The sequence below is a fragment of the Solanum stenotomum genome, chromosome 11 (genome assembly GCF_019186545.1).
Source record: "Solanum stenotomum isolate F172 chromosome 11, ASM1918654v1, whole genome shotgun sequence".
Classification (NCBI taxonomy): Eukaryota; Viridiplantae; Streptophyta; class Magnoliopsida; order Solanales; family Solanaceae; genus Solanum; species Solanum stenotomum.
This window is the reverse complement of record NC_064292.1, coordinates 17,307,231-17,319,783: the sequence shown is the minus strand read 5'-3', so window position 1 is coordinate 17,319,783 and position 12,553 is coordinate 17,307,231. Positions and strand designations below refer to the sequence as shown.

General features: G+C 38.7%; 2 protein-coding genes and 1 long non-coding RNA gene across 5 annotated transcripts in view; 1 reads left to right on the top strand and 2 right to left on the bottom strand.

Annotated features, from left to right (window-relative positions):
• The window catches only part of LOC125844213 (costars family protein), a 974,123-nt gene that overhangs the window by 778,781 nt on the left and 182,789 nt on the right, over window positions 1-12,553 (top strand). The gene's annotated exons all lie outside the window — the stretch shown is intronic.
• Window positions 6,302-7,337, bottom strand: LOC125844215 (uncharacterized). Its single transcript, XR_007444120.1, has 3 exons — window positions 6,979-7,337; window positions 6,522-6,623; window positions 6,302-6,424 (listed from the first exon to the last, which is right to left on the bottom strand). It is a non-coding gene; the product is annotated as an uncharacterized LOC125844215 (long non-coding RNA).
• LOC125845717 (uncharacterized) lies at window positions 11,433-12,551 on the bottom strand. The gene has a single exon (XM_049525257.1). The coding sequence runs from the start codon at window positions 12,549-12,551 to the stop codon at window positions 11,433-11,435; it is 1,119 nt and encodes a 372-aa protein (XP_049381214.1).

Sequence of the window (12,553 nt, the reverse complement as noted above, 5' to 3'; positions counted from 1 at the left end):
ACTTCCCTTAAGATGGTCGTCATCCATCTATCATAGGGTGGCTTGAATCAACTATGACACTGACTCAATCCTAAGAAACAAAATTCTTTTTTATACGGTTTAACAGGACTGCCCTTAGCCAATGAACTGAAAACAACTTCCAAGGAACCCAAAATGAAAATAGCAACAACAAAACAAAACTATTTACACAAATATAGTACTCCCACCCCACACTTAAAAATGCAACACTGTCCCAAGTCTGACACAATCCAAAATGAAAATAAAGTAGGGCGGGTATACTTCCCTGATCATTCATCCATGTCGGCATCACCGCCGGTCCCGTCAAGAGCCAAAAGGTCACCCTCATCTGCATCAGAATTGGATTCACTATCCGACATGGTACGCCTCTTGTCCTCATCAGTTGGAACATCATCCCATACGTGCTCTAGAAATGCAGGTCTGAGTCCCAGCAATGCATCGGTATGTTCATTTAGGGGGTACTTCGTTGCAATTTCATCCAACTGCTCCTGAGTCGAAGCTCGACATCCATTTCTATGACGCAACATTTCCAATCCAAACATTCGCATCGTGATCATATTATCCCTCATATTTTGCTCAGTGGTAGTGAGGGTGGGTCCATGTATGTTCTCCGGCCCCTTTTTCTTTGTGACATCTAGGGGTGTGGTAAACAAAGGTGCCATGTAGTCCACACTCTCCTTTGGAACTCCAGCTCGCATGCACAAATTCGTGATTAATCCCCCAAAAGCATACCTTCGACCTCGATGTACTTTGGCCTTGCGTATGACCGATTTTAGCACCGCTCCTACATTGATAGGTAGGTCCTTCATTAGAGCATATACCAAGCATACTTGATCTCTCATCACCTCGGTAAAATGCAGCCCTGGTATCAAATAATTCATGACAATTTTTAACCACACCCGAGCTTCCCTATGCATGTGAGCATAAGGATATGACTGGTGATAGCCACGATGCCCATGCTGAATCCATTTCGTAGTGGACTGCGCCCCACACAAAGCATGTCGAATCTGCTGATATGGAGGACTGATATTGATCCCCGTGAGAACATCAGAAGGGGCATCTGTAGTCCCTAATATTTGATTTATGGCTGAAGGTGTCAGAGGGACCTCCACGCCCCGCATAGTTACAAAGTGAGAACGGGCATCGGGTTTCCAATTTGCATAGAATTCCCGCACCACACTAACATTGCACTCTGATGGATCTTGAAAGATGAAGCCCATATGCAACTCTTGTAGGCGACGCATAATACGTGGAAACTCCCTCTCTAAATGGATGTCATCAAGTAGCACATCCGAGAAGTACTTGGCTTCGGTGTGTGATTTGTACCACTTCTTGCCCTCAGATGTGACTGCCTTGGCCCCATATCGTTGAGTCTATCCTCTTGGGACTACGGGTGCTGGGGGAATGGTTGTACCTATCCTTACTCTCTTATGGCTGCTAGACACCACCGCTTTGCCCGACTTTTGTGTGCTAGACATGTTATCCTGCAATCAGAAAAATATCATATTAGTTGATAAGATTCAATACTGGAGTCCCACCCACACTTATTTTAAGGCACAACTTCACAAACAACACGGTACTCAGACTTCCCAATGTTATTTTCAGTTTATGATTCACACAATTCGCCCCATTCTAAGTGTACAACCCGTACTATTTTGATTCTACTCAAGAATTCGAACCAACAAACATCCTTCTCCTTCAATCACTTTCCTCACCAGTTGGTTGCTACTCAAGACTTCACAAACCCCAATTGTTAATTTACCCATACAAAGTCTTCTTAGCTATAAGCAACCAAATGAATTCCGACAAATTTTACCACCATGAATAGCAATAACTATGCAGCAAACCACAAATAACTACAATTTCAACATACTAAAACAACTCACCCATCACCCACATGAATACTAGCCCTAGCTTTAGTAAATCATCCGAAACAAAGAAACAAACGAGTAGGATACATACCTTGGGTGCTTAGACCCACAAAAATTGATGAACTTGGTGAGAAATTCCCACTTTGCAACACGTAGTTGTTCTTGGAAGGAGTAATGGTTGAAGGGGAAAGGAGAAGAAACAAATTTTCAAGAAAGAATGGGGTGTAGGGACGGATTTGGGGATTAAAAGTGAATGGGCACTACACCATTTTAGGCCTACGGCCACCCCAGTAAAGTGTAGCCTAAACTAGCAAAAAGTGTGGCCTTTGATAAAAGGCTACACTTTTGGACTTTAAGCAACACTTTTCCAGGGTTGCCCGAAAGTAGCGTTACCTTAGAGTTTAGGCAAGTGTTGCCTTATCAGCTACGCTTAAAAGCGTAGCCTAAAAGGCAAAATGGCAACACTTTTATGTACCTCAAATAGCAACATTTCTATCTCATACAACTACACTTTTAAGCGTGGCCTTAGCTTCCTTATTGCCTATGATTTGTAAGTGTTGCCTTTTCTATCTAATGTATGACAACACTTTGAAGTGTAGTCCTTGCCCATGTGCATACCACAAATTATAGCCCTATGGCTACACTTTTAAGTGTGGTAATATTATTTTGGCTATAAAATATTTATATGCCACAATTTCTAATTAAAAACACCAATATGATTTTGCAATAAATAATCTCAAGCATTAAATTAGCTAATAAGTAATTCAAATATATAGATTTGCAATAAACTTCAAAAGATAGTATGTCTTGCGTACATACACATACTTATAAAGCAATATTCTAAATATGTGTACACAATAGTTCAAAAAGTACTCTTACAATAGTTAAATATATTCTAGCAATGAATATATTTCACAAATCAAATATAATGTATTCAAACTTCTACAATAGTTCAAAAACTCTTCATCATCCACTTCAACGAGATCAAGTTGACTTGTGGCGACCCTTCAAATTTGATCACCTCAATTTCCCTACACATTTAAAATGAAATTAAAAATCAAAACAAACCATGTACAACAAATCTGATTGCAGCAGTTATAGAATAGGCAAGAAATTCCAAATTGCATATTGTAGCAGTTCCAGATTATAGATTGCAGACTGCAGACTTTTTGAGTTCAGGCAGCACTGTATTATATCAGATTGTAGCATATATATAACAGGGGCAGCAGGATAAATATCCAAAGATATTCTACTGCAGACATGTAAATCAGGATAGCAGTTGCACCAAACAAAGCATGGAAAAAGAGGAAAATCAACTCCAACCACACCAAGACACTTTACTGCAGACAAGGTAAGTCTCATAAGTATGCTCCTAGTCAAGTTGGTAACACTAATTCTGAAAATCATTTACAACCTGTTGTAAATGAGCAAGTCAGTCAAAATGCTATTCCTTTGAGACATGAACATAAACAAGTTGTTGTTAGCGACAAACCTCAAAACAAAATGCTACAGCTAACAAACATGATCCTAGTAACAAAGGAAAACAGGTTGTTGTTAGTGACAAACCTCAACAACAAAGTGAAAAGTACACACAACTCATAGACTCCAAAGATTAGCCATCACCTGCTTCAGCTAAATGTCTTAGTGTTGTCCTTGTAGGATTGTGTTTGATTGCCAATTTCATGTTGGTATATTGTAGTAGAAGTTGTATTAAATTAGTATGAGGTTGATGAATGAGGCCAGTTATGCTCCATGGAGGTGCAATGCTATTGTTGTACCATTTGGTCATTTGCTTCGAGTCAACCTCAAGGATGATTCTGCTACAGTCATGCTGGATACACCAAGCCATTCCAATATTGGTTGCTTCAACTTCTGCTTTATTCTGCACCTGCCTCAGATGTGATTTTGGCAACTGAAAAAAGAAAGAGCAAACACTACTGCTCAATTGACAAGGAAGATTATATCAAGCAACTTCATTCCTAAACAGCATCAGTTTTGTGCAACAAAAAACCAGTTCAACCTTTCAGTGGTAGTTTTCCACTAAATTCACCACGAGAAACTGCAGCAATTATTAACATCAGTACAATTTATTTGAATTCAAAAAGTAAGTTAGAGGAGTAAATGACCAAGATTATAATTTAAAATAATAAATTTACATTCTTGGTGGCCAATGAGAAATTGAGGAAACCCCTAAAATGTACCTTGGATGAGAAGATGAAGTATTTACATAAGCTGCAACATTGCCGGTTAGAGGAAAAGGAGAACCCATAGAAAGAATTTCCCTTATTCGGTTTTAGGAAATGAAGAGACTATATGTCACACAAAAAGGTCAAGTTTGAGAATGCAAGAAAGAGTAGGATGAGATACTTTTATCTAATGTGGTCTTTTGATCATGAATTAAGAGAGTTGTGTCGTAGGATAAGGTTTTTTCTTTCATCAACTGCTAGGGATAAGCCATATCTATCTTAAGCTAAGGTTATATCCTCTTGAAATGGCATACTAAACAATCTTGCACCGACAAAAGTATCTTAATCTCAAGCTTGATCTGCAGTAAGCGACAATAATGGACAAGTACCCGAGCTAAATAAAGGTGCAAATATATGTTGTAATACACAAAAGAGCATGATTCAAAGTGCCAACAAAAAGGAAAATGCACATATAACTTGCAGATACATGATAGTCCAAAACTCATAAGTAATCAAGAGATACTACAGTAAGTTAACAAAATAGTAAAGTTAAGAGATACACATGAAAAAACTCATTTGGCTAAAGAATGAAAGATAAAGAAGGTCAAAACAAGGAGATATATGATTGAGCTTGAAGAATATCAATAATACAGTAAGTAGCTCATAAACATAGAACTATGAAATCACAATCCCTTTTTAAAACTTGAACATTCTAAGAAATTCCAGGATCATAGACACAATGACTTCCCAATTTTAATAACATTAACAAGGCTTCTAAACGTTTAACAAGTTTGGCGGAAAAAAACAAAAAAATATTTATGCATGTAATAATTAAAGATCAAGGATACTGCAACATTAGTGCAGAATGAGATAAATTAAGCTCCAGAAGGTGCAAGTAGCACACATTGAGGTTTAAATGAGAGGTCGATTGAGATTGTTTGGGCATGTCGTCAACCTCAAGAGGCACCAGTCCCTAGGTGTGAATCATGGTGAGTGGAGACCTAAAATATCATTGAAGGAAGTTCTCTTGAAAGATTTATAAGGTCTTGGAATTCCTATAGTCAATCCCAACTTGTTTGCGATTTAGGTGTAGTTGTGTGTTGTGGTATATTAATGTCCAATTAGAATATCACCAGCTGATATTGTTGTTAGTTTTGGTTTAGTTTTGATCTTTGATGCTTCTCTTATCCAGTTGGATCAATTTATTCTTCTCTTTTACAACGGTACTGAGGCTAGCTTGTGTGCACCATGATAATTCCAGGGGTATCTCCTACCTCCCACCAGAACAAAAACCAAATAAGGAAAAAAATAAATTGGTATCACCTACACTATCTGTATTAAGCCAAACTTACTTCACATATGGAAAAAAACAGAAACTAAAACCTGTGAAACCAAAATGCAACATGAGAAGAGATTAATCCTTTAACTACTTGTATTCAACATCTATTACGGTGTAAAAGACTAAAAGAGCTTAGCAGAAACATGTGACTTAGTGATGATAATACTTCTAGATGTAAGTGGTGGATCATGTAAATTATGTCGAGCAAAAGGTGATGTCTGTAATAAGATATTACCTAATTAGTTCTTGCAACTACAAGGAATAAAAGTTAAGTCAGCACTAAGTTCACGAAAGCTAACTTAGGGAAAGGACTACAGTTTTGAGAAGCAACTAAAAGATCTACCTGCATGGAGAAAAAGAACCCTCAAAATTCATTTCTAATCATTCCAGTGCACCTTCTGTTTGGTTTCCAAGTTTGAGTGGTAGAAGAGTGTTATAACATGTATAAACAGACTTATCAAGTGTTCAACTCAAATGAACTGATGTTATCTAAATAGGTATCAAATAAAGGGTCGACAACATTCTTGCACCCTCTTTCACATTCAAAAGTTCAAGATTTAACTTTTTTGTTAATATGAAATAATAAATACCTTTTCCAAAGTAGAAACATTAATTGAGTTGGAAGAATTCGAAAGATTTTACCCCTTTACAGATCGTGCACTACTTGCATCAACATGTGAAGGAAGCTGCACACCATATGAAGGAAGGTTAGCTCATGCACTACTTGTATCATTTCATGAATTTCTTCCCTAAGAGAAGAGACTTCATTGGCATTTACTTCCTCAATAGTCTATGGATCATAGAATAGTCTAGTAGAAAATGGGAAAAATAATTTTGAAAATCAAGTCACAGTAATCGACCTACCTAGCAGAGAACGAACAATTGATTTTTTGATGCTGGAATTTTGCCTAATCTCGTTAGTCTGTTGAAGAGGCACATATATGCTTAGAACTTTAGAGATGTCCATGGTGTTATTCGGCAGACAACTGATGCAGTAACAAACCTTGCTCCTGAAACAGTAGAATCTAAACTGGTGTTAGGTTCGTTTATTCTTATCTGATAATATTGTAAATGCAGAATATGCAGAAAAAAGACGTCTTATCTTACTTAATCTATATGTTGTGACTGTAGCATTGAAGGTGGTATCCCTCCACTTTTTGAGTTGATTGAATCTGTTTATTCAAAGGTGTAGAGAGCAGTTGCATGATGCTTATGAACATATTTAAGAATGGTGAAAACAAGAGTAAAAGGGTCAGTAAAACAAGAGCAAAATTGGACATCACATAGCTACTTGCAGATTACCCGACTTATGGTATATTGAGCATCATAGCATAGATAATACAAGTTGTCTGAGATCAAGGAAGAGAGGAAATTAAAGGACTCAAGCAGGCAAGCATTTTGTACTTTTAGATCCACTTAATAACCAAATTTATAACACTAAGTTATGATGCCATCCAAGAAAGACTACCTTGCAAGCATTTGGTACCAAGAGTCATAACAAAACACACACACAACAAACAGAACAGTAAAAAATCTAACATAAAGATAAAAGAAAGGTTATAACCTGAACAGAGATTCTTTTTTCATTGTAGACGGCTTCACCGGGTACCAATTCTTAGTACAAAGATCATTTTCCTTGCCCTTAGCAATGAACACGCCTCTATGTGTATGAGGCTCCACCAGAACCTTACTACCACCCTTAGCAATGAACATGCCTCCATTGCAAAAGAGAACAAGTAAGCAAGAGCTAGGCTTCAAGATTAAGACAAATGACAACCTATTATGTTGTTGTTTCCCCTTCTTTTTACACATATTACATCTGTTGGATAGCTGAATTTCCCTTATCATCATATTATACTGAGTAAGGCATGTCTCATTTAGAACTGTCCAGGCGAATATCAAAACGTATGTGGGTAATACAACTACGAGCTAGACTCCCAAAAATCAACAAAAAATGTATATACAAACACAAGAATATCAAAACCCTAAAGCTAAAATTTAGATTTTCAGAGATACAATTTCTTACCTGATAAACCCTATTCCAACCAAAATGTGATGAAGCTTTAAGACACCATATTCTCAAGTGAAGCATTTTAGTGAGGCGTGTTCATTTGTGAGGCGTAACCTTCAGCTCTTCAACAAGAAATCATGAAATAGTGTTCTTCAGCCTTTCAACGTGAAATAGTGAAACCTGTGAGAATGTTTGACCGAAATCGTGTTCTTCAGAATTAGTTTGGAGAGAAAATCGTGCTCTCATATAGACGGAGGGTTTTTCTGATTTGGGGAAAAAGATAGTGTTAATGTTTTATGACTTACCTGATAAACCTTCAGCGATTCAGCGAGAAGTTCTTCAGTGATTCAGCGAGAAGTTCTTTAGATATTCAGCGTGTTCTTCCGTGATTCTGCGAGAAAGTTTGACGGAGAGAAAACTCTTCAGCTCGATTTGGGGGACTCACTGTGTTCTTCAGTACTTCAGTTCTGATTTAGGGGAAAAGTATTTTTTAATGTTTTATGATATTTTTTTTGTTAATAAAAATGGGAGGGAGAGTTAAAAATATTGGAGGGAATATAATATTTTAGTGAAAATTTTAAAGCCACACTTATAATGTGTTGTTTTTTCAATTATAAAAATAGGACACTTTAAAAGTGTGGCAATATATGTAAATAGGTGTTGCCAATTATATCATATTGTAACAACACTTATAAAGTGTAGCTTATACCATTAAAGAGTACACTTTTGAAGTGTTGCCAATATTATCGTAACTAAAAGTTAAAAACTTTGGCTACGCTTTAAAAGCGTCGCCAAAACTACTTTAGGCAACACTTTACAAATGTAGTCCAGAATTAGTGTGGCTGTGGACTTAAAATGGTGTAGTGGGGGGTTGGGTGTTTAACCAATTAACCGGGTAAAACCTGATTTGATAATTAAAAAAAATTTAGAAAACTTACCAGGTCCGCGACGCGGAGCTGTCGCGCACATGCCTTGGGATTTTCCGTCTTCGCTTTGGGCTCTCCTCTTGCAGAAACAAGTCCGTGACGCGGAGAGGTCGCGGACTCCACTATTTTCTCGGCCCAAAATTTCTCTCTTTGTTTTTTTTTTTTTACAAATTACACATTTATGATAAATAAAATAACCTATAACTAAAATTAAACCAAATTAACCTATCAAAATAAAATACCACACAAACATCTTCTAAAATACAAAGCCTCGGGTTGCCTCCTGAGTAGCGCCTGATTTAACGTCGCGGTACGACTCAACTCCCCCTCATTCATTGCTTAACTCCAGACTTCTTTTTCTTGATCCACCTCTTGTCCGAAATAATGCTTCACCCTCTGTTCATTCACGATGAACGTGGATTGCTTTCCTTCATTCCATAACTCTATAGCACCGTGGTCGGTCATGCGCACCACCTAAAATGGTCCGCTCCATTTTGACTTCAACTTACCTGGAAACAACCTTAATCTAGAGTTAAACAATAATACCTTCTGCCCAGGCTCAAAAAGTTGAGGAACAATATGCTTATCATGCCATTGTTTAGTCTTCTCCTTATAGAGCTTAGCATTTTCATAGGCATGGAGTCTGAATTCCTCCAATTCATGTAGCTGACCCATCATTTTTCTCTGGGCTAGTTCCGGGTCCAGGTTCACCTTTATCATTGCCCAATAATCCTAATGTTCAAATTCAACTGGAAGTGTGTCCCTCCATCACTGATTATTTCTCTAGGAATTCCAAACCGAGTGAAGATGTGCTTCTTCAGAAACTTCATCACCACTTTAGCATCGTTAGTCGGCAAAGCTATTTCTTCAACCCACTTTGACACATAGTCCATAGCCACAACTATGTATTGATTTCCATTCGATGGAGGGAATGGTCCCATGAAGTCGATTCCCAGACATCAAAAATTTCAACCTCCAAGATGTTATGCAAAGGCATCTCACGTCGTCTGGAAACAGACCCCATTCTCTGGCATTGAGCACAACTTTTAACAAACCCTGCAGCATCTTTAAACAAAGAAGGCCAGAAAAAACCTGATTGGAGCACCTTATGTGGAGTGCGCTCACCTCCATGATGACCTTCATATGCAGACGAGTGGCAACTATCCATCACTTGTCTCATCTCAGACACAGGCACACATTTTCTCATCATTTTGTCAGGCCCTTGCTTGAAGAGATAAGGCTCATCCCATATGTAAAATCGAGCATCATAACTCAGCCTCTTCTTCAAATGTGTGGTTCCCCCTGGAAGGAACAAACCGCTCACCAAATAATTAACAATGTTTGCATACCATGGTAGTTTGGTCGCCTCTAGCGCCAATAACTGTTCATCAGGAAACTCTTCCTGAATCTGACTTTGCTCTCCCACATGTGACGAACTTTCCAATCTTGACAAGTGATCTACAATCTAATTTTTAGAACCTCTTCGGTCCTTGATCTCTATGTCAAACTCTTGCAGCAATAAAATCCACCTAATTAACCGCAGCTTTGCATCCTTCTTGTTGAACAAGTACCTGATAATTGAATGGTCAGTATAAACAACAACTATAGCCCCTACCAGGTAAGATCTAAATTTGTCAAAAGCATAGACCAAGGCTAGCATTTCATTTTCAGTCACTGTGTAGTTGTTTTGGGCTGCATCTAGTGTTTTGCTTGCATAATATATTGAGTGAAACACGTTCTCTTTCCTTTTCCCCAACACTGCTCCCACAGCCACATCACTTGCGTCACACATCAGTTCAAAAGGAAGCTCCCAATTTAGGGAAGTTAGGATTGGAGCTTCTATCAACTTCTTCTTCAAAGCTTCAAAAGCTTGAATACATTGCTCATCAAATATAAATTTCATCTCCTTCTCTAGGAGACTGCACATGGGTCTTCCAGTCTTAGAGAAATCCTTGATAAATCTCCTGTAGAAACCAGCATGACCCAGAAAGCTTCTCACCCCTTTAACAGAGATTGGGGGAGGTAGCTTTTCAATAACTTCCATTATGGCACGATCAACTTCCAGCCCTCTCTTTGACACCTTATGGCCCAATACAATCCCTTCCTTCACTAAAAAATGGAATTTTTCCCAGTTTAGGATGAGACTAGTTTCCTCGCATCTAGCCAACACCCTGTCCAAATTTTCCAAACACCTATCAAAATACTCCCCAAAGACTGAGAAGTCATCCATGAATATCTCCACAAAATCTTCAACCATATCATGAAAGATAGCCATCATGCATCTTTGGAAGGTGTTTGGAGCATTGCATAGCCCAAATGACATTCACTTGAAAGCATATGTCCCATACGGACAAGTGAATGTAGTTTTCTCCTGCTCCTCTGGTGCAATCACAATTTGGTTGTATCCTGAATAGCTATCTAGGAAACAGTAATATTTTTGCCCAACTAACCTGTCTAGCATATGATCAATAAAAGGAACCAGGTAGTGATCCTTTCTGGTGGCCTCATTCAATTTCCTATAATCCATGCATATTCGCTATCCTGTCACTGTCCTGGTTGGAATCAACTCATTTTTCTCATTGGTGATCACCGTCATGCCTATTTTTTTAGGCACACACTAAACTGGGCTGACCCACTTGCTGTTTGAAATCGGATATACAATACCCTCATCTACCCATTTAATCACCTCTTTGCGCACCACATCTTTCATTACTGGGTTTAGTCTGCGCTGAAGTTGCACACTTGACTTGTGACCCTCCTTCATAAATATCATGTGCATGCATAAAGCTGGGCTGATGCCATGTGTGTCAGCCATCTGCCAGCCTGTCGCCTTTTCCTCTTCCTCAATATTTTCAGAGATGCCTCAACCTGCAATTTAGACAAAGCAGAAGAAAGAATTACAGGTAAAGATTCATTGGCACCTAAGAATGCATACCTGAGATGAGAAGGGAGAGCATTTAACTCCAACTTTGGTGCTTTCTCAATTGAGGGCTTGGGAGGTGGCCCCAAGACTCTGTTTAATGGCTCCACAAACTTGCGAAGCATACTCACATTCGGTGCATCTAGAATGTTAGCCAACTTCTAGGCTTCAGCATCTCCCTCAATGTCTTGTCCAATTAACACTTTCTCTAAAGGGTCTCGTGCTTTAACATATTTAGCTACCATTTCCTCATTAATGATTGTAATTTCTGACAGCTTCTCATATATTGCAGGCAACTTCATTGCCTTGTAAACATCAAATACCTCGACCTTGTCATAAGCCCTCATTGTTAGTCTACCGGCCGCCACATTAATTAATGCCCCTCTGATTGCTAATAATGGGCGTCCCAAAATAAATGGGACCTCTGGGTCAGGCTCAAAATCCAAAATGACAAAGTCTACGGGGAAAATCAGAGTTCCCACTTGAACCAAGACATCTTCAATAACGCCATCTGGCCTTACCACCGAACGGTCCGCTAACTGTAATATAATGGTTGTGGACTTGGGCCTTCCTAGTCCCAATTTGACAAACATGGACGTAGGCATCAAATTGATAATTGCGCCCAAATCGCACAACCCTCTTGCCTCAATACACTTACCAATTTTTATCTGAACAGTGAAACTCCCTGGATCTTTCAACTTAGTTGGGAGCCTATTCTGGATTCTAGAACTGCATTCCTCCGTGAATGCTACTGTTGCATACTCAGCCAATCTACTCTTATTGGCTACCACATCCTTCACATATTTGGCATATTTAGGAATGCCCTGCAACACATTAATCAAAGGCAAGTTAACATGTACCTGTTTGAGTAATTCAATAAACTTACTAAAACATTCCTCTTCCTTTTGCTTTTTAAATTTCTGTGGGAATGGAGGAGGTGGTTTTGCTTTTGGTTCCTCATTTACCCTTAGCTCACTTGGCTCCGCTTTATCAGCCTGTTTTCCTTTTTCTTTAGCAGTTTTTGCCTTTGGCATTAACTCCTCCAATGGAAGACCACTCCGAGTACTCACAACATTTACCTGTTTCGGGTTTGGATCGGTATTTCCAGGTAAACCCCCTTGTGGTCGGGAATTTTGGGCACTAGCAAACTGCCCAAACTGCTTCTCCAAATTCTGAGTCACCAATTGATTGTTTGACACATCTGCTGCCAACTTAGCTTGATCAACCATGATTTTTTTTAGCATGTCTTCCACACTCATATCACCTTGCTTGGCAACCATCT